A 23,176-nucleotide genomic window follows, 5' to 3' on the forward strand; every position below is an offset into this window, starting at 1 on the left:
ACTTTCCTAGTAGGAAGGAGCTGTTGTCCCATCAACAAGGCACTCTTTTTTTCTCCCACTTTCTGTCATCTTTGCCCACCTAGCTGGTCATTCATGTCCTCGTTCTCTCTGGGCTTGTACTGCCAGCCAGATCCATCATCCACATTGGGGAGAGAAGCCTCGGACAAACAACATTTCTTACCTTCTAACTGGCTTTCTTTGGCTTGGTGAGCAAGCATGGACACCCACCCAGGCAGCCCTTTGGGATGAGGAGTTGGGCAAAGAATGATTAGTGTAGGCCAGTGGTCTCCAACCTTTTTACGCCCAAGATAATTTTTGAATTTAAGGGCAACCTAGGATCTACCGCGCCCCTTCCCTGAGGCCCCGCCCCTTCCCCAAAGCCCCGTCCCACTCACTCTGTCCCCCCCCGTCACTCGCTCTCACCCACCCTCAGTCACCTTCACTGGGCTTGGGTAGTGGGTTGGGGTTCGGGAGGGGGTGCGGGCTCTGGGCTGGGACCGAGGGGTTCGTAGTCTGGGAGGGGACTCTGGGCTGAGCCTGGGGCAGGGGGTTGGAGTGCAGGACGGGGTGAGGGGTGCAAGCTTTGGGAGGGAGTTTGGGTACAGGAGGGGGCTCCGGGCTGGGGCAGAGTGTTGGGGTGCAGGAGGGAGTACGGGGTGCTGGCTCTGGGAGGGGGGTCAGGGCTGGGACTTGGGGTGCAGGAGAGGATTCAGGGTGCAGGAGGGAGTATGGGGTGCTGGCTCTGGGAGGGGACTCAAGGCTGGAGCTTGGGGTGCTGGCTCCGGGAGGGGGCTCAGGGCTGGGGGTTGGGGTTTGTGGCCTCGCACCAGGCAGCACTTATCTCCAGCAGCTCCCTGCCTGTGGCTCAGCATGGCTGCCACTAAGGCAGGCTCCCTGCTTACCTCGGCCCCATGCCACTCCTGGAAAGTGCCAACGCGTCCCTGCGGCCCTTGGGGGTGGAGGGGTGGGCGGCACATGGCTCCGTGCGCTGCCCATCTTTGCAAGCACCGCCCCCACATCTCCCATTGGCCACAGCTCCCTATCCCGGCCAATGGGAGCTGCGGGGGTGGTGCTTACAGGCAGGAGCAGCATACAGAGGGAGACCCCCGTCCCCCCACCACCAGGGCAGGCAGGGAGCCTGTCTTAGTGGCAGCCCCGCTACGCCGCTGGAGATCACGATTGACCAGACGATCACGATCGACCGGTTGGTGACCACTGGTGTAGGCTAACCAGGTTTGTTTGACAGCTTGGAAGTCATTAACTGGAGAGTGAAAATGGAGAGTGCTCCATTGATGTTAATGGAAGCTTTACAATAGACTTCAGTGGGGCCAGGATTGCACCCAGAATGTCTGAAATGGGACAAGCTTGGTTTCTCATCACTTGCTCCTGCCTGGTCTTTTGATGCATGGCTGACACCCACAGGAAGGGGAGTACTCATTAGCTGCACACACAAACCAGTGGGCAGGTTTTAAAATTTTTTTTATTGTACCAACAAATTGTCAAATTTCTGTCTGTATTTCTATACTCTGGTGCCTCCCATCACCAGAGCTGAGATCATTATTGAAAGAGGAACTATTCCTCACTCAGCATGTAATATCAGGAAACAGGCTGCATTCTGTTGAATGTGAAAGGTTCGACCCCTGGAGTTACAGTCTACATTGGTAGCTGTTAAAAATGTGAAAATATTAAACTATTTTGAGTTTAATCAGATCTTACGTATTTACTTTTTGGTCGTAGCCCATTATGTACCTTGAAGTTATCGGTCTGCAGTATGAAAATAGCTAGAACCAGAAAATTGTGGTGACAGCTAAACCTAATATCTGTTTCTGTAGATTTTGATTTGAGATTACGTCTGAAAATACTGCTCCCAATTTGTGCAGTTATTCCCCAAAGCAGATTTTTAACAGTGGAATTTTTGATGTTCTGCATTTAGAGATCATAAGATATTTCATGAAAAAAATATAAAATTGAATACAACTAAAATTAGAACAATGCTTTCCTGGCTGCTGGAGAGCTTCTAGTAAATATTTCTAACTAAAATGGTCTTGCACCGTAGACCCTTACACCATTATCACGGATTTTAAAGTGCTTAGGGTGAGTAATTAAGTAGTGAGTGTTCATGTGGGGATGTCTAATATGCTCTAACCTGCTCCTTTTTTTCCTTCTGTGTTAAGCGTCGGCAACATTAAAGCTATATAGCTTGAAGCAGTTTTATCACTTTGTAATGATGCTTTCTATTTGCATGGCCATATACCAGAAGCAGGGCCTTCTGAAGCTAGGGAATGCGTGCTATGCATTTCCAGATTTGTTCACTGGGACATCACGCCTTTAACCAATCAAGACTGGTGAGCTAACAAGTGAGAGGGACCTCCTGTTGTCTTCAGCTTTTTTTTTTTTTTTTTTACTTCGCAGCTTCCAGAAGGACTGATTATTACAAAAAAGCAGCACAGCACTTAGGCATGAGCCTGTGGGGACTAGAAATCAGATTGTTCACTATACAAGTCTTAAGCTTTAGAAGGCTTTTAATGAGAGAACCACATTTTATTTTTTATCCTGATTATAGCTATCACGTTGCTATGAAATGGTGACATGGGGCCACATTGTACAAATCTCCAAGAAATAACAAAAAAGCTATACATTTTAATTCAGTAATAGCATTATCTTAAAAAGAAGCTTAATAAATACCTGGGTGCTATTACAGCACATTTTGCATATCTTATATTGCTCTGATTTTTACTAGTAACACCATTTTATAATACATGTAGGTCCAACTGTTCAAAAGCAGCCTTAAAATTTCATTTTTGTGGACTTTTAAGTTTTTGCAACTTGCTAAAATTGAAACTAGTGTACATATATCAAGTAGTCTGGCATTTTAAGACTGTATTCAATTTCTGCCTGAAAATGTTCCCTTGGGCACGTGGCACCTTCTTTTCACTCAAATCCCACTTTAAAATACACTTATTTTGGAAAGTTTTTCAGTGTTCATTCACCCTCAAAAAGTGCATTATATCAGTATATAGCCTGCACTGCCTTTAGGTTTGACCATCCTCTGGTGATATTGGTACATTATACATCTGAACGATATTGTTTATGTTACTTCCTTAGATATGAATACTTTCCCAACTCACAGGGGTATTTTGAAGATAGCATGGTGATGGGTACTGTATAGGCAGATAAAATAGTGGTTTGCATACACACTTCTGAGTTTGCCCAAGCAGAAATTTGCCCCAGGAAAACTACAAAACAGCATCTAACATTTTAGAAAGCAGTCTGAGGCCCTTTAGAAAATTTCCCCCAAAATGGTCAGAATAGGCAGTGCATCATTCCTGTATTTTTCATTCACAGATCTTTTGTAAAGAAAAAGAAAATGTAAAGCTTGACCTTACCTTTTCTCAAAATGAGCCTGTAAAAAGGTTTCCATCAATATTTGGGGAAATTTCAGATAGATTCTCTGCCTTCCTGTGAATTGGAGAAGTCCTTCTTATTTTAGTACACAACTAGCCTGCTCAGATGGCTTGAAACTGTCTAACTGGCAGCCCACTCCCTCTTTAGTCAGTATATAATATGATAGGGCTTCAACAGAATCAGGATCAAACCCACAGCCAGCCCACTCTTGAGCAAAACAGCAAGATTTCGCCCTGCTACTTTTGTGGAGACAAATCTCCCTATGTGTAAAGCCCTGCAAATCTGCAGATACCTGCTTTATAGCCACGAATATCTGCAGATGCGGTTTTCCGCGGACCATGTTTGCGGATCGGCTGTGGATACAGATTTTGTATCTGCACAGGACTCTATCTATATTTACTCCTTATGTACCAGCATCGTGCAGAGCTGAGCCAGTGGAGGGTACATTAACAGAATAACATTGCACTAGCAACTGCTCAGTAAGTCAACGTGAACCACTGGAAATAGTGTCCTGGCAAATATGCAGGGCCAAATTTTTTAAGGAGTTATGTTGGGGGTCTGCATATAAATGTACACCTATATTAAAGAATGTGATTACTGTGATTATGCATGCAAATGAAGAGATACTCAGCTACATTTGCACTTACAGTCAATGACTTGAGCCTGGCCCTAGCCTTGAGCTCCCTTCTCGTCTAACTTGTTTCCAGCATCAGCCTACCCAAGAAAGTATCTATATGTACACTAAATTTATAAAATGTATTTGATCCAGTGACTTGCTACCGTGTAACTATTTCACATTGATCACCATTTGCAAAAAAAACATGGGAGTAAAAACATTAGTGTACAAATGTGGAGGAGAAACATGGAAAATCAGAGCAACAAGATAAGAACATAAGACTGGCCATGCTGGGTCAGACCAATGGTCCATCTAGCCTAGTAATCCAGTCTTCCAAGAGTGGCCAGTGCTAGAAGCTTCAAAGGGAATTAGCAGAATAGGGCAACTATCAAGTGATCCATTCCCTGCTGTCCAGTCCCAGCATCTGGCAGTCAGAGGGTTAGGGACCCCCCCAGAGCATGGGGTTTCATTCCTGGCCAACTTGGCTAATAGCAATTGATAGACCTATCCTCCATGAATTTATCTAATTATTTTTTTAACCCAGTTATAGTTTTGGCCTCACAACATTCCCTGGCAAGGAGTTCCACAGGTTGACTATGCATTGTGTAAAGAAGTACTTCCTTTTGTTTGTTTTTAATCTGCTGCCTACTCATTTCTTTGGTTGATCCCTGGTTCTTGTGTTATGTGAAGGAGTAAATAACACTTCCTTAGTCACTTTTTCCATACCGTTCTTGATTTTATAGACCTCTATCACATCCCTCCCCCCTTAGTCGTCTCTTTTACAAGCTGAAAAGTCCCAGTCTTTTTAATCTCTCCTCATATGAAAGCTGTTCCATATCCCTAATAATTTTTGTTGCCCTTCTCTGTATCTTTTTCATTTCTAATGTATCTTTTTTGAGATGGGACAACCAGAACTACACTCAGTATTCAAGATGTGTGTGTACCATGGATTTATGTAGTGGCATTATGATATTTCTTGTCTGTTATCTTATTAGCCGTAAGGGTTCCTAACATTCTGTTAGCTTTTTTGACTGCTGGGTCACATTGAGCGGATGTTTTCAGAGAACAATGAGTTCAAGATCTCTTTCTGTAGTGGTAACAGCTAATTTAGACCTCATTTTGTCTGTATAGTTGGGATTATGTTTTCCAATATTCATTACTTTACATTTTTCAACAAAAGAGTATATTTCCAATTTTCAGCTGACATAATTTGATTTATTCTTTCTTGTTTAGCTTTGGTAGATTATACTGTTAATGAATCAGCAGTATATTTATTATATTGTTAAACGGTGTCCTAAATTCATCTGGCATGAAATAACTGTTCTGAAAAGTCAGTTTACCAATTATATTCACTAAAATATCTGCACACATTTAACTGGCCTCTAAAAATACATATAATTGTTGAGCATAAAAATATAGCTTAACAATGGCTTTAATTTTTGCAATCGTAGTAGCTTTCTATTTCAGCATTTTAAAAAACCCACCACCTCTTGTAAGCATCGTATTATTAGGCTAGTCATAAGTACTTTTAAGCAAATGCCAATTAATTTTAACAAAACCTATTCAATTATATTCTTTAGATTTTTTTTTTGTAAAGTAATTGAATGGAAAGAAAATGAATTGCACACTACACAGGGTAACTAATTAGTAGGAAATTAGTTATAGGGTGTTATTTATAAATGTTGATATTTAAAAAACCTCATACATTCCATTTTTAGTTTGTCTTTGTGTTATACAAAATAAGATACTTTTCTTAAGGCTGGGTGGTTCCTTTCACTGCTCTAAGTAGATGGAACTGGGATCCATCATCTCTCTCTCTCTCTCTCTCTCTCTCGGGGAGATGTACCTACTCTGTGTTCTCCCCTCTTTGAGACACCCCTAAGAGTGATCGGTGGGATTTGGGGATAGGGAGCGGAACAGTAGATCAGCTATTCTCCTTGGCATTACCTCCTGCTGACTCTTTGGATTTTAAAGAGGACATGCATTCTGGAGTCAATGCTGCTACATGCTACTGCACAGTCCAGAGGAGATACAGCTAGTAGTAGCAAGGACTCTGAGCTGTGCTGCTATAGAGAAGAATCAGCAGGGCAGCATATTTTCTCCATGGAACTAGTGGTTTCCTTCTTCGTGCAGCCTCAGGAGCTGTAGGAGTGCGAGACCATGCCCATTGTATGTTCCCAGGTCCCCTAGGACCTGTCACCCAAAGGGAGGATTGCTTGGAAACTCCACGGCGTAAACCTCACCTCAGTGTTTCCCAGCTCCTCTCCAAAGGGCTCTTTCACAAGAGGAAATTATCCAGTATTTAATTGGTTTAGTAATTACTGTCATTACTACACTAGATTGTAGTAATTATTATGCTTAGCAAATTTTGGAAGCCCTAGTCATAGAAGAAAAACAACATTAAGAGTCCTAACTTTCATTTAACAACACTAATGAAGTCATTGATTTAGTGTTTTTAACATACACAAGCTATTTCACCACAATAACATTGACTTCTCTCTGCCTTTCATACTGAGTAGAGTTTTAAATGGGATTTGTCACAGAATACACAGCTTCAGAAATTGGTTGGCGGTATTAGCAACAGCACTGTATATGAGAGTGTTAATGTGTTATATAGTATGAAGGAAAGATCCTAATTAAAATCTTGTTGCTAAACAAGTGACAAAGACCTTACAAACAGCTTAAGGCTCCAGGCTAGCCGTTGTTGGGCTTGAAGATCAGACTCGGTCAGTGAATGGGAAAATGTTTATAATGTGGTTTGTTTTGTTCATAACACACACAAAAATATAACCAAGCAGCATTGGTGGGTTTATTCAGCTTAATATACATACTGCAATTTCTGGATATATTTCATAGTGGCTGGGGGAGTGAGCCATATCATTTAGACATTAGATAATATCAGAACAGGTATATCTGCATGGTATTTGACCCAATTAAATTATTAGTTGGATACTAAAGGTCTCTCACTATCATTCAGGCTGCGTGTTTGTGAGGTCTGTATTTGGCAGAGGACCCCCCCCCCCCCCCCGGTATTCAAGAGCTCAGAACCAGCTTTTGCTCAAAGAACACCCTGGCCAAGCAGCACATAGTGTTCCCAAAATGTGTAGTTTGGAATACATAGTCCTCTCACTTGCAGCAGCAACAATCAGGTGTAGCCATTAAAATAAATGGCCTTAAACTGGTGTACAACTGGTTTGAGAGGCAAATCAGGCCTTGAGTATTTATCATCCACATCAAAGGCAAAGATTAAGTTACATAGGTATGTCTACACTGTACACTAAGCACAGGCTCTCACTCAAGTTTGAGCTCAAGCCCCCCTCCTATCCACATACATACATCAGATTGACTCGGGTCAGCAAGCACTCGGGACTCAGATCCTAGGATGCTGCTCAGGAGGTGGATCAGAACCTGAGTCTCACTCTGACTTGGGCCCAAGCCCTGTCATTTGTAGTATGGACATATTAGTATGGCTGTGAGACCTGAGTCCAGCAATTATAAACCTGGTATGGACACTCAAGCGCAGGCTTGGAAACATCGAGTCCAGAAGCCTGTGCCCCACAGACCCAGGTTTACAATGCGGCATAGACATACCCATAGTCACACAGTGTATGTGCTTGCTTTTGCAACAGCTAAAAGAGTAGTAATCTCCTGACAGTTTAGCATCAGCTTTTAAGATGCTCAACTAAAATCAATGAGAAGCCTTGACTTCTGCCAGCCTGCAGTTGTGTCTTAAAAAAAGAAAATGAATGAAGTTCATCACTGACCTAAGTGTAATGCGTGGATATACTGAAGTTACAAAAGTTCCAAGCTTGCCATAATGCCAGAAAGAGGTCAATTTGGGAGTCAGATAACCTTTTAAAATAGTGTATTGTACTTGTGTTAATGTGGATCCATAGTAAAAGAATCTAAACTCTAATTTTTTTTTAATTTCAGCTTTTACCAAATGCTGCCAAGAATCTGGCTTTCTTATGATAGTGAAATGTCAACAGGAAAATGCAGCATTGAAAGAATGTCTAACTACATAGTAAGTCAACATGAGACTTAAAAAAAATAAATGTATATTGCTATAGTCATGATGCTATTGAGAAACTGGAAAAAAACAACAACCAAGTCCTTTAGACAGTGCCTGAGTCCGTTATGTAGTTTCAAGGTGCTCTCAAAAAGGTACCACGTATCTTCAGATGATTCCAGAAGTGCATGGAGATGCTAAGCCACTTCAAGCAAGTTTGCAAGGTCTCATGACTTGGGCCTTCCACTACTGAATCTAGGTTGGGGTATTTTCTGAAGGAAAGCAATTATATCTTCAGCTTCATGGATCAGGGAAAGCAAGGCACCTTTTACACTAGCATTTTTTTCTGAAAAAATTCCCATGGTTGTGAACACTGCTGCACCTCTGCTGGTGGTAGCACTGTTTTAGGCAAAGTGCTGGTAGATATTAATATTCTACCATGGTGTCAAAGAGACCTGGACTGAGCTCTCTTTTGAAGCTCTTGTTTGTCCAATGAATGTGATCAATGACTCTGGAAATTTCTTTAGTCTCTCTCTTGTACTCTATTAGGTGTCAGTATCTGCAGCCAGGCTGTTTTTGAAGATTAATTATGTCACTCTAGGGCCGAAAGTCTAAAACTGAAAGGGAAAAAAAATACATTAACGTCCTTACAAGGAACTGTAACAATTACTCTGTTGGTGTTCAGAACAGTCAGCATTGTTTTATAACAACTTTATATCAAAGGTATGTGTTGCCAGGCACAAGTGAACAGTTCTGTTTATGTAGTGGAAGCTTGCATTACTGTAAATATTAATCTGTATGTTAATTGTGGACTTCCTTGTGGAAGTTGTATAAAATAAATTTTGAAAACTGCCTTCAGAGGTGTGTGTATATATATCTGTATAAGCACTTCATTTCCTGGGGCCTCTGCAGCAGACTGTGGAGAACTCAGATCTGAGTATTGGGTGTATAGCAGATGTGCTACAAGGGGAACCAGTATAGAACAAATGTGAAATTCAGATTATTGCTAAATTGTAAGTGGTATTTCTAAAAATTAAATGAAGGTGAATTCAAAAAGTTAGTTAAATCTACTGTTTATGGGCCCTGTCTTGTTTGTACAGGACCAAACACACTGTGCCCTTCACCATAACAGGGCAGATTTGGTTACTTAGGGTTATAATGGGGAAATGTGCTCTTCAGGGATGTGATTTCTAAAGCACACTGAAGTGTTGCACATTAATTGGTCAGTGTAGACCCTGCTGATGCACACTAAAGGTTCCCTTTTGGGCTTTAATATGATACTGCTGAAATAGCACTATGTTAAAGCACACCAGCAGGGTCTACATTGACCAATTACTGTGCGCTTTAGAAATCACACTCCCCAGTAGACAAGCCCTTAGTTGAAAAAAAGGCACAAATCGTGTATTCCTGCAGATATGAAGGGCTTGTTGACGTGGGGAAATAGCCCCCACTAGCGCTCTGCACTAAGAGTACCTTTGTGCAGTTTAGCTTAAATCCACTTCCAAAGCTAAACCACACAAAGTGTCTTTGTGTGCAGTAAATATCCGCTAGTGCAGAAAATCTATTGCATTTTGAATGCCGACCCTAGCTTATTTTGCACTAACACCCCTTTATAGAGAAGCCCTAACCTACCCCCTGAAGAGATGATCTGCAGTTGTCATTTTTTAATTAAACCATTTTTAATATGTAATGATTAGGTTATTAGCAATAGGTTGTATACATGAATCACAAATCCTACTTTTGAGTAAAAAGGTATTTGTGTTCTGCTTCTATTACAAATAAGTATATTATTCCATGAAACACAAGTTATCAAAGTGGTTTAATTTTAAGATAAGCAACTGTACAACTATAAATGTTGAGAAAATAGCAGCTGGTATCCAGGAAAAATGCAGTGGTTAGTGGGATTGTGATATCAGAAGTAGTTCCTCGGCTTTGTCCTTCAGCCATAGTGGCATACTTGAGGTCTGAAAACAACATACTCTCCAGCAGAAGGCAGTGTTAGGGAGGAGACAGACATGCAAATTTAAGCTAATTTCTATTGGAAAGAGGCAAATTCAAAATCAACTTGTGTATGGTCATTAAACTCAAAACGTAAAGAGTTATTAATGCTGTAGGTAGCATCTCAGTTCCACAAATGTTAACTTTTTGGATCAAGGTGGAAGTCACAATATTGTTTGTTTTTCTTGTAGCTATAATGATCCAGCATTTTATGAAGAATGCAAAATCGAATACTTGAAGGAAAGGGAAGAATTCAGAGCTACTGGAATTCCTGCTAAACAAAGACAACAGAAGCTTCCTACAAGCATGTAGCTAAATCCTAAAATGAAGTTTGGAAATTTACTTCAGTTATCGACACGTTGATTTGGTGGAATAAGTAAGTTAATTGAATAAGCAGACTCAATTTTGTTTAAAAAAATCAAGTTGTCTGAGGCAGGATTTGATTGAAATAAATGTATCTCATGTTGTATTTTGTGTATTAGGAATAAACTCTTTTATGAATGAATCCAAAATAACTAGGATATATTTTTGACCTGCTCCAAGGGTTTGAGGAACTCTGTTGTGTAGCATATTTTGAGTAAAAAGTTGTTAGACCAATCCATTCTTACTGAACGTTCTCCTGACTTACCCTCCATCCACTAATATTCCTCTCTGTAGAATTTAGAATCAAAGGAAGACATTCTGCTTCTGTTTACCCAAGGTAATAAATTCCAGCTATTGTCTATGTAAAAGAACAATTTAAGGTGTGTCTTTACTCTCATTTAACATTGTTACAGCTGCTGTACAACAAAACACTGTGTATGCATGAACCAGTTAGGCTTGAAAAAATATTCTGAATTTAGCTTGGGAAAAGTGCCCTATCAGGAACTGTTCAAACACAATATTTTTAAAATTCTACTTGTGACTAATTTAACTCGGATCAAATGATTTTAATGACTCTGTTTCTTATTACTCAGCTAAAGTGTGATGATAATATAACTCACTATAATAGAGATTATCATTAAAAGGAGTAAGTAATATAATAACTAAAGGTTTAGTCAGGCCCGCACAGAGCACCGGTAACTTTCTGCTCCTGAGAACATGCCATCTCAATCTTCATTACAGTCCCTTCTGCCCAATTCTATATCTCGGGCTACTGCCCCATTGCTCATTACTTTAGAGTAGTTTTCTCTGCTCAGGAAGCTCACATCTTAAGGAAACCTCATTCAGAGACAGAATGCAGCTGAGATACTGGCAGGAGCATAGTTTAAGGAAAAGGTATTCACAATATAAGGTTTCTTTTTAGTGAAAGCTGGATTGTGAGAAAAGGCTTACGGGAAGAGCGGAAAAGAAACAAGAACATACTAGGCTAAAGAAGTCTCCAGAAGAGAGACAAGGCACAAAGTGTAATGGGAATTTTAACCATCGCTTAAAGAAAAAGCAGACCATGCCCCAAACAAGATAATGCTAGGAGGTAAGAAAGAGTGGTAGAGAAGAGCAAACAAGAGGCAGTAGGGTTTATTTTGAAGTTTGCATGATGGAATGAATGGTCCAGCCAGTAGAGGGCGGAGACTGGTAATCTGTCTCTTCCTGTCAGGCAGTGTTACTCCATTTCATTCATTTTTAAACTCAGCATCTTTGGCTGGAAGAGAAGGTGTTAGCAGACGAAGATACTGCTTTATAGAATAAGAAAATGGCTGTCACAATCTGAAATTGGCCTCAGAAAAATTTAGATCAAGACCAAGAGCACTTCTGTCTTTCGAAGGGGAGAGGGTGCTTACTGAAGTGTCAAAACAGCTGCAGTTAGTTTAGTATCATTCCTCCCCTACCTTCCTGTTTCAAAAGAAGTGATAATGCTTATATCATTAAAAATCTAGTTTACACAATGGAATTGAGTTGCTGTACTTGCGAAATTATTGTGGATGGTGGTAAGTAAGCAACCAAACAACATGTGTATAAGAAACAAAACTATGGGTAAGGCAAGGGTCTAGTAATAAATCAAGAAAATGAAAGTGATAGACAAAGCCAGAATTGTTTCTAGATACGTTCTATAGCATTCTCTGCCTTTGCTTACTGTTTGAAAGAAGCTGTCTCTTTAGAATGCTGTCTTTCACTTGGATTACTGAATCTGAAAAATCCAAGAAGGAAAAAAAAACCCTACACAGGTGTGTTAGTTAAAAAGATAACTTGAAACTGCAGCATCTTGTCTAAGCAGTAAAAGGCAGTTTGGGGATTGCTATGTTTTGGGGAGTTTCTCTCCTGTAAAGAATTTGCTTGTAACTTTATTTGGAAGAGAATACATTTCTTACAGCCGGAGACTTACCTGCACTGTTAAAACCAGTAAGTACATTTCAGATGAACAAATTACTTGAGTACGCAAGACTCTGGGAAGCGTCTAATGCTTTTCCCCTACTGAAGAGATTTGTTCGGTGATTTTTGTATTTAATTGTTGCCTGTCAGTATCTTTTATCACCACCAAGTATGGATTGCTCCTGAATTATTGAAATGGAAAGTCTGCTTGGTCATATGTTTGTCCTTGACATTTGGAAATGTGAATATCTTAAATTATAGGTAGAAATTACAGTCCTATCCTTCTGAAGTCTATGCTTATTACCTGAATAATCAAGGACACCACCCTTTTGTCTCAATGGCATTGAAACTACTGAAATCAATGGGGTGTAGGTGTACCCTAATGAACTGGGAAGCCTGAGAACATCTGCAGATAGAGCTGGCAGTGACACCTATTAAGGATTGCCTATCACTTTTTCTATTTTAACACTCTATTTTCAGTTGCCAAATTAACTATATGCTAAGGTTTTCTACATTTGCTGTCTGCCGCAAACAGATCTTTTGGGGGAAGTTTCAGCAAAAGAAGACAAGCCATTCCTGAGGATAGGGAGAAGAGCTTTTTTCCAATGTTAATTCCAACCATTTCTTTGGAGAAGGAATTTTAAGTTTAGCAGTAGGATGGCCCGCGAACAGATGCTTTTTACTGTCCCTCTGAAAATCTATCAAGATTTGGCCCAATTATAAGCTGCTGAAAATCACCATTTGCACATGCTAAAAGAGCTCTTTAGAGGCTTGCTGCTAAAGTCTCCAACAATTGACTCTTGATCATTCTTTTAAGGCCTGTGGGACTTGGCCTCAGCAGTCACCAAATGCACAGGAGTTCTACTAACCAGGTGCCCTGGGCGTGCTCCCAGGCCCCCACTCAGCCTCCTGCATAGTAGGAGCTGGAGCTTCAGGGGACACAGACACACCAGTAGCAGGAATTTCTCCTGCAGCCTAGCAGAAGATGACCTTCCATTCATTAGTTTTAATTCTGTGCAGTCCACAGTTCAGATGCAACAAGCCTTTCCACTCCTATGTGTACCATTCTCCTTCTGTTTTATGGATATGGAACCTGAGGGGTTGTCCAAGCTCGCTGCTGGCAGAGCTGGCACTTGCATTGTTTCTATGCCGGCAGGCCCAAATCTCATTGATTGATCTATGCTGACTGTTCCAAACCTTGGCTTGACTGCACTGTCAACCACTAGATCCTTGCTTCATTCAGTGTCCAGGATGGGATGCCAGCTGGGTTCTGTTCCAGTGCAATGCACTCGCAACTTTAACTTAGGCATTTGGTAAGTTTTGGGCATTTTGCAACCTTAACATTCTTTTAATGTATTGTTTTGTGTGTACCTGAATATATTTTATATAGCCACTCATAGAAATCATGTCACTATATCCACTAAAGTAGCTGTCTTTTATGAAAATAACTATGAAAGAGGGTCAAACTCCCAACAGCAAGTTTAGTATTGTTTGTCACTGCCCTTCCTTCCTTCTGAAGTTAACAGGAAACAACTTTAGATTTTAATCAGTATAAAAATATGAAATCTATAGTATTACCAGTGCTTGTAAATTGTGTGTTAATGGTGACATGGAACAGTCTTAGCTTGGCGCCTTACATCTTTTAAGGATAAGGCAGGTTTTGTCCTTGTAAGAAGTTGTTCAGGAATTTGAGGAGGGGGGAGGAGGCTGGTGCATTTTAAGTAAGCTGTTCTGAAAAGTTTCAGAATCTTAAACATAGTGGGAGCTGCCATGTAAATGCTCTAGGAAAAACAACATGGCATCTGCTAAACAGAGTGTGTATAAATGTGTAAGCAGAGTCTGAATGAGCCCTCCCCTGACATCTAGTGATCTTGTTTATATGGGCACACCTACCCTGCCTAGGGGCTCAGCATGATGGGATTGTTTGTCCAAATGATCACTTTTGGCTGGTGTTGGATTCCCAGTCTCCTTGTTATTGGGGCAGGAGTAATAAACAGTTATTATCCTTATTGTGTGAATCAAGGGCAGCAGAACTGTACTTGGCATATCCTGATTGAGGGACTCACCCTCACTTAAATGGCACTCGCTAGGTAGAGGTTCCAAAGCCCAATGAGTTGAGAGAGGGTGGGGATAGGTACTTGTATGGGGAGGCCTCAGACACCATTTGACCCTTCCTCTCTCCACTGTGTAATAACAGCTAATTTAGACTCAATTGAGAGTCTTGATACACACCACAAAGCTGAAATCACTGATACCTAGGTCTAAATTTTAGACTGTTTTGGGACAGTGTCGCTAATGCAAGAGCCTGCCCAGTGTGCACCAGCAGTGAGGCTCCCCCCACTGACAGCTGAAATCACAGAGAGCTGTGTTAAGTGGTGGGACCTGAAGACATCCCAGCAGATTAGTAAGTGGTCGGCAGGGTGGCATGGAGATCCGGTGCCAGGGCTGCCAATGAAGAGGAGCAGAGCGCTGATCAGCTGGCAGGGCAACGAGCGAGTGAAGTGCCTTCTTACCCTACCTCCAACCAGGGTGGCAGGTGAACTCTGTGGATGCACCTCTGGACTCTGGGTCTGCACTGACCAAGGACAACAACTGTGAGTAGGGTGCAGAGACGGGATGGGCACGTTAAAGGGACTTTTGGTTGCTGGACTTAAGAACCTGACTGAAAAGGACACTACTCAACTTATTTGGGGGGGTGGGTCTTTTGCTGATGGTTTTTGTTTATGAACCATGTTTGTGGTGGTGTTTTCCCAACTTAAAGCCAGGTTATTTCCCTCCTTTTATTAAAAGTTTATTTTCTACACTCACATTCTGTATTTCTGAGAGGGGAAGGATTGCCTTAGTGGTGTCCATGGGATGGTCTGTAGTTGTCCCAGGTTGCTTGGTGAGGACTCAAGGTGGTTTTGTGTTGTATTGTTAGAGAAAGCCCTAGATATTGAACCTGGCTCTTGGTGCTGCCAATTCTAAGAGGCAAAAGCGTTAAGGCAGGTACATCCTTAGTGTTTTGAAAATGTAGCAGCTAAGTTGAGAAACACAATGGCGTCTAAATATAAAGCATTAAAGTGAAGGAGACTAATACATTGATCTATGTGAGATGAGCAAGTCTGGAGTACGTCAACTCAAGGGTCTTAAACCAGTGTGAGATCAGAATCAGACCCACTATCTCCCAAAACTTGGCCTAATGAGGCGTTATGAAGCCTTCAATTTTTATTTTAACATAGTAGGTGCTGCAAACAGTTGGTAGTGATTGAATATAGATATGTCATTGTTGCTCTGTCGTTATGTTTTTTTTATGTGAGCCAGAGACACTAATACCAGCAGAGTAAGAGCAGTACCATCAATGGAATTATGTTGACTCTCACGTTAGAGAGTTCTATAGTTTACTTTCTTTTGCCTACATCTCTGCAGTATGTCACAGAATGTCTCCTGTACAGGACTGAAATGACAATGCAGCCATATCCATCCTTCTTACCCTGCATTGAGTTCAGGATAAAAGTGTGAAAGAGATTCAGATTTCCCCCTTCACCATGGAAGATTTAGTTGTACACTTTTCCAACATGTTAATTCCACTTAGCACTGTAACGTCTTAAGCAAAGTTTTCTATCTTAAAATAAGAGGTAACCACCACACCAGCCGTGTCAAGAAGAAGCTGTTTTGAGCACTTGTAGCAGAGAGATGCAAGCCTCCAATGCAGCGAGGGCTTAGGTTGAAATCCTTTTAGGACTGCTTGAGGAGTAAGTAGGTACCACACATCAGTAAGGTTGGCACAGTTAATTTTTGCCTATGAAAGTTTCCCCCACTACATTACCATCACCATGGACAATGTGTTGAACTCTGCCTCTCCAACACCACTCAGTGCTACTCCCAGCATTAGCTGTTATGGAATAAGTGGAGACCCACCTTAAGTGCTTCTGCCTTTCATCCCCCACTAGTATCTTTACAACCTGCTCAGTTCCTGCTGGCCCAGGAGCCAATCTCAGACTGTGTGGCAGTATAGTTCTGCTCCTATAGAGCCCCTTCCATTATTTGATTGTTTAACACACTTGCTTGTCAGTCTCTGAAATGGGAAAAGTCTGACCTGGTTAAGTTTTAATGGAAGGTGAACATATTGATATGTTTAAAGTGTTTTTGTCTAGCCTCCCCTCTTCCTACACTCACTCAGCAGTGAATCCCCACCTACCAGGAAGTAAGGAAGCAAAAAACACATCATTCAAGAAGACAGATTGCAATAGTTAGATGCCTCCTTTTTCCCCCTCCAGAGTTTGCCGACCTGCAATGGAAGCAGGGAGCAATGCCATAGCCCTCCTATGCTTCCCCCCCCCCCCCCCCCAGTTCCTGTTTGAAGACTCAAGGTAGAAAGAATAGAAGAGAAAGTCAAAGACGAGCCAAGCACACTCCAGTGTGTCAGGCTAGATACTTCAGGGGAAGGGATATAAAAATCATGCTTCCTCCTCAGCTTAAAAAGGGGCCCCAACTTGCTCACACCACCACCCCAGGTAAGTTGCACCTTATTTCTTCCATCCCCCTCAATTGTAACTTTCACCTCTCATTTCAGGTTACACAGGCATGTTTACCTTCCAAATTTGGCTGCTCTGAGCAACACGAACAGTTGTATTTATTAAAAAATACTGTCCCTTAGATGAAGAGATTTTTTTTTTTAGTACATGATCCACATCTTGCTTGCCTCAAGTCCCTAAGCAACTTAACAGGTGTTTCACTCTATAACTAAATGTACTAGATCTTCAGAAGAGCAGTAGTGTTAAAGTTGTGTAAGACTTTCCCACAAACATTGATCAGCATTTAGAACAAGACTGTTCCCTACTTTATATTTATGGGGGAAAGTACGATTTTAGTTTGTATTTGTACTATTCATTGAAAACAAAAAGGGACAATCAACTTAAAGGGCTTTTTTTTTTTTTAAATCTATCGTTGCAACCACTACCAAGCTTATTGTAACTAGAACAGATGAAAAAAAACATCTGTTCGCTTTATACATTTGACAACCTGTTAGAGGAAGCTAGTTTTGGTGCTTCACTTCTCATCCCTCTGGGCATGGATATTTCACACAGCAACAAGGGAGGAGAAAACCAGTCAGTAGACTCAGGACATAAGTTCCTGAAACTATTACTACCTTTTGAATTTAAAATTGACAGTGTCTCTAAGTTTATACTATGCCAGTGTTAACAATTAGTAAAAAACCCTGGGAAATAAGTGACTTTCCAGATAATTAGTATGGAATCAACTTGCTTTATGTTCACTTGATATAAAAAGCAACAAACCATGTTTAGGACAGAATACTAACGGTGTCAATATTCTGTAACATTTTCATACTACTTCCATCAAGGATGATTAGGGCTGTGAGCCACAGCAGTGACCAGTTCACATGAGTCATAACATTTGATTTTTCAAAAAGTATTTTTAAATTCATAAAACTTACCCATTTTCTGAGGAATTTTTACTTTTCTGTGTTGTGGGGATTTTTGCTTTCTACCCCCACTTATACATTGATCAACTGGACTGAATTTTGATTTCTTATACAAAAAAACCCCCCAAAAAACTACAGCCATTCTTTACCTTTTGTGATGGCATTAGCAGGCAATTTGTGAGCCTGTGCAATAAGAACCTTTGATTTTTGAAAATGGAAGAATTCTTCCAAGCCACAAAAAGCATGATTTAAATTGCTCTTAGTCAAGATTTGATTGTACGTGTCAGTCCAACAAATGCCTTCCCACCTCAGAAACTGGCCAGTTCCTAAATTACTCCAAACCCAGAGCTTCCCTTTCAAGGGTTATGGTAGAGCTGCTTGTTGCTATTAGTGGACTGCAACTCCAGCCTACAGCAAGCCCCACCTTGTCTCATCTGTCAGAATCTAGCAGTCCCCCTCATTGAGTGCTGCTTTTCCTTCCTCTCCTCTGCCTTAGCACATATCTGTAGCAGAGGCCTAGGCCCAAGGACTTCCTTGCACAGAGAACAGAGCAGCTTCATCCTGAAGTTCAGGCTAGCTGTTTACAAACAGGTGAAGAGTAGGACAAGATTGGAAAGGGGCACTTCTAGAAGAGGGGAGAGAGAACCTACCTTCATGTGCCCAGGAGGAGAATACTCCTCCTCCACATGTCAGAACAATCTGTGGAGGTATACACTCCTCCTAAGGGCTAAGAAGAGACCTTGAATTTAATCTTTTATATTTTCACTGATCTGTGCTCAGATTCAAAATTCTTCCCCGTTTTGCACACAACCTAAAAATAAGGAATTTAGAGAGCAACAAAGGAAACACTCTGCTTGCCAAAGCCCAAGGAGATTTATAAGTGAAGTCCATTTCAAATAAAAATAAATTTATTTAAAATTTTACACAACAGGATTCCTTCCTTGCATAATTTTAACTGTTAATCAGGTTGATGGCTGCTGAATACATTAAAACTTACCAAAAATCTTTGTAACCAAGGGAGTAAACCCAGTAAATTACATTAGAACTAGATACAATATAGTGCAGCCACATGAGAAATAGTTTCTGCTGCTTTGTTATTACACAGGTAGTTGGTTCTATCAGCTAAAGCCTAGTGACTTGGATTTGTTTTATGCATATTGGGGTTTGTTCTATTACTTTGCAAGAGCTTGTACTCCCTTGAGTCAGCCATGTTCATTGGTCAGAATAAATTTCAGCATCTGACACTATTTCCATTAATCACAGACAAACCACTATACGTGAGCAAGATAACAGAAAGATAAAAACATATCTGGTGAAAGGTAGGCATATTATTTATGTATGCTGTTTGCTAATAAAATAGATGGTATCAAAGACATTCTTTTGACTTCAAGATAGACAAAACTCTAATACATAAAAAGGAGATGGATATCATATGAAGTACTGAATGCGGGGGGGGGGGGGGAGGAGGGGGAAGTGGACCCACAAGTCACGTAGTGCCCACATTTCATCACACTTTTATAGTACATCACTGATATGGCTGCATTACAGTCGTAACTTTCCTGCAGAAGTTACTGGCTTTTTTTATATTTTACTGCTTAACTCTTGTGAAATCCATTTTTTCTTTACATTGACCTTAAGGTGGACCAGTGAATTTGGATGCTTGTTCCCTGTATACAGGGAACAATTACCAGTACTAATCATTTTACTCCCACTTAAACTTCATATTCACTGAGAATATGAAATACCCAATGTAGAATTTTCCTTGTAAGTATTGTACATTTCAACCATTTCACTTTAAACCTGGTGTATGAAGCCAAATAGTTCTAAAACTGCCCAGAACAGTGGTTCTCAAACTGGGTGTCATGACCCCTCAGGGGGTCGTGAGCTGTCAGGCTCCAGTCCAAGCCCTACTTTGCCTCCAGCATTTATAATAGCGTTAAATATAAAAAAAAGTGTTTTTAATTTATATGGGGGGGGGTCTCACTCAGAGGCTTGCTGTGTGAAAGGGGTCAGCAATACAAAAGTTCGAGAACTTCTGGCCTAGAAGCTTCCTTGGTTTCAAGAGAAATTGGTCTTTCCCAGTTAACCACATACATCAGTATATGGACACTCAACTGTATAAAGTTGGCAAATTTATAATTTGAAACACTTTAGTTTTCTACACAACAGATGAAAAACCCCTATCAATATGGCACAGTTGTGTATTTCGAACACTAATACTTAATATCTGAGCTGCTCAAGTTAAGGCTTCTGTTCTTGCGACAAAAAAAAAAAATTGGTGACCTTAGAAACGATACAGTTAAAATGAAGATTTTGGTGATATACAAATGAGGCACACAAAGATCATTGCATTTTGGCTAGGGTGATTCTATAACAGGCACTAGTGTGCGTAGAATACAATTAATTTCCTTTGTCAGTGGTGACCAATAAAAACTATGTCCGTGAATTTCAGCTTTCAGCAGCATCTACTTATGATCTTTAAATACTTACAGTAAGGCCAAAGAAAAGGTGCAGTCTAAACAGTGTATCCTAGCAGTTTTGGTTTATACATGTTACAGAAACATGATTTGGGGAGGGGGGCGGGAGGAAACCTATAAATCTCACCTTTTCTTCCTGGCATATCTCACACATTATAAATCCAGTGACTATTCCTAAACCAGAGGGGGTAAAAATAACATTCCAATTCCATTCTTTACCTGAGAGTTCTATATCTGAAAGACACTTCTGTCAGAGGTAAGCTCACAGCTTTTAGACATTTATAACAGGATACCAAATGCCTTTATGAGCAGTGTTATGTACATACAGCGAACTGAAATGCAGAGCTGGATTATTTTGATTTATTCCAAGAGTTCAATATTCAGTCTGTATAATATTTGCAAGTGTGTGTCATGCTCCGTATAAGAGGACCAAGCATTTAGGGGCTTATTCTGATTTGCTTACACCTGTATTACCAGTACAGCTCTTTTGATTTAGTCTGGATTTACAGCAATGAGTGATCCGGCCCCCCCGGTCTTGGAACAAGACAAAAGTAGTTGCCACCACATTTCAGCCAACTACTTTTCTCTTTAAAAAATTCTAGTACTCAGGTACCTATTCAGAACCAACCCCAGTCTCAGGAACTACTTAGCTCTTGTACAGGCAGTTTTGATTACACTGATCCAGGTAATCTATTGGATAGTTTGACAAGGATGATTTATTTTTCATTTCCCAAAACATTGTCTCACTAGGTTTTGGAGGGCTTGGGAATACCCAGGAATTATCTTCCAGAGAGCTCTTTCCATATGAGTTTTGTTCATGACAGGTTGTGCTGCCAATCGGGATGGGTCTCTCATCTGTCCACGACTGGAGATTTGCCTGTTCAGACAGGATTTTTACATCTCTTGGGAGAGGGGGAGCTACGGCATTGCAGAGAAGTTTGTCATTTTGTGAAAGAGAGGGTTTTTTGTAGACTGCCCCAGAAGAAGTCAAATATAACTTTGTGAGGTTCTTCTCCACGTCTTCAACACATTGTACTGGTGCACTAGTAGAAGCTGAAGAGAGAAGACAACTAAATGTAATTCTTAATTTACGTATCTAGAAGATATAGTGTACATACATTCAGAAATGTGCCTAGTGTAACAGGACAACTTTTCAGCTAATGGATCCCATATCCTGCTTTTGAGTGCTCATTAATCCGAGTTAACACAAATTTTATTCAAATATATTTTGCAAGTTTCACTATAGTGCTATTTTAATGAGTTCTCAAAAACCAAATCAACTCGTTCCCATATTGATGTGGAAAAATTGGAAAGAGTCCAGCGGAGGGCAACAAAAAAAAAATGATTAGGGGGTTGGAGCACATGACTTATGAGGAGAGGCTGAAGGAACTGGGATTGTTTAGGCTGCAGAAATGAAGAATAAGGGGGGGGATTTGATAGCTGCTTTCAACTACCTGAAAGGGGATTCCAAAGAGGATGGATATAGACTATTCTCAGTGGTACCTGATGACAGAACAAGGAGTAATGGTCTCAAGTTGCAGTGGGGGAGGTTTAGGTTGGATATTAGGAAAAACTTTCACTAGGAGGGTGGTGAAGCACTGGAATGGGTTACCTAGGGAGGTGGTGGAATCTTCCTTAGAGGTTTTTAAGGCCAGGCTTGACAAAGCCCTGGCTGGGATGATTTAGTTGGGAATTGGTCCTGCTTTGAGCAGGGGGTTGGATTAGATGACCTCCTGAGGTCCCTTCCAACCCTGATATTCTATGAGATGTGGGAGGGACTGGTGAATCTTAGGGAGTTTGGTGAGGCAAGTATAGAGTGTGTTGCACCAGGATGATCTACGTGGGCTCAGAAATGTCTATGATTCACAATGGTCCCTTCTGGCCTTGGAATCTCTGAATGTTGCTTGCCTGCAAAGAATCTTGCACCCTATTTTATTGTCTCTGAATGAGCAGTCTCCTTCTGCTGCCAGGTCCTGAACTCATCCTCAATCCATGAAGCAACAGTGGGGAGATGGCATGGAGCTTATTGCTTCTCTGTTCAAGGGCCAGGTTTCAAACAGGCTAAGAAGGAGAGGATGGCCTTTTGAAAACAGGCAGCAACTATCCAGAAGTGGGAATGGGACTGGTCACATACTCACCCAACATGTGGCCAAGGAGAGGGCAGGGCTGAATTGCCCATACCACCTCTACTTCTCTTCATTTCACTACAAATCTAATGAGGATTATTAAATGAGGATTGCCAGTTAGATCCTACAAGTTAAGCACTTCACATGTGAGGTGAAGTTTCCTATAATAGCTATGATCTAGAATACAAACTCTGGTTTATAAACACAATGCTCATAAAGGACAAACAGAAGAGTCAGTGCCCTCTCAGCAGGATGTAGTATCACCCTGCCAGGGAAAGTGAAAAAATGGTGACCAATTAGCAAATTTCAGTAAAAAGCACTTTCCAATGGCTGGTTTGTCACATCCGGAAGATATAGTTAGGAAATTTGTGACTCACCCCATCTGTGCTGATAGGTGTAAAAAGCAGTGCTTGAGATGTAAGCTATTCATAGGTACAAGGACAAATGGCAACCACGTACTGTAGTCCAAATGCTGTGAATACTGGGATTGGAGAAGCTTTAGGGCAGATGAAGTGCTATTCAGTCAGAAGTGCAGAAAGGGAATTGTATTATTACTCCTTGGATACTTCTAGTTAAACTGAACCTTCTATTGACAACCAAGCTATTAGTAGCATAGCTATTAATCTAAAAAATTGTGGGACAATGCAACCTGTCTATTGTCTGTGACTAACAGTCTGGGTTATAACTTAATAAAAATTTCAAGGTCAATATTTCTGATGTTCAACCTGAAAGTACATTAACAGCTCAATAAAATGACCCAAGTTTCTACACTCTAAAAGACTAAGATTATTTGACAAGAGAAGCACACAGGGCCACTTAGGCAGCCTTGTC

The 23,176-nt window shown here is 40.9% G+C and overlaps 2 protein-coding genes across 6 annotated transcripts in view; one reads left to right on the forward strand and one right to left on the reverse strand.

Moving 5' to 3' along the window:
- The window catches only part of CMC1 (C-X9-C motif containing 1), a 66,556-nt gene extending 56,023 nt beyond the window's left edge, over positions 1-10,533 (forward strand). Inside the window, exons 3-4 of the mRNA XM_005297109.5 lie at positions 7,955-8,045; positions 10,220-10,533. Of these exons, the coding sequence (XP_005297166.1) occupies positions 7,955-8,045; positions 10,220-10,340 (212 nt within the window). The 3' untranslated portion in view covers positions 10,341-10,533. The remainder of the gene's footprint in view (positions 1-7,954; positions 8,046-10,219) is intronic.
- The window catches only part of AZI2 (5-azacytidine induced 2), a 90,150-nt gene that overhangs the window by 25,470 nt on the left and 41,504 nt on the right, over positions 1-23,176 (reverse strand). For 4 of the 5 annotated variants that reach the window (XM_005297112.5, XM_065583516.1, XM_005297110.5 and 1 more), the window contains exon 8: positions 18,633-21,272. In XM_005297112.5, coding sequence (XP_005297169.1) covers positions 20,866-21,272 — 407 coding nt within the window. In that variant the 3' untranslated portion in view covers positions 18,633-20,865. Of the gene's footprint in view, positions 1-3,386; positions 3,460-18,632; positions 21,273-23,176 lie in introns of those variants that run through there. The other variant, XM_024107426.2, reaches the window with a different exon arrangement.

This window comes from Chrysemys picta, chromosome 2 (genome assembly GCF_011386835.1).
Source record: "Chrysemys picta bellii isolate R12L10 chromosome 2, ASM1138683v2, whole genome shotgun sequence".
NCBI lineage: Eukaryota > Metazoa > Chordata > Testudines > Emydidae > Chrysemys > Chrysemys picta.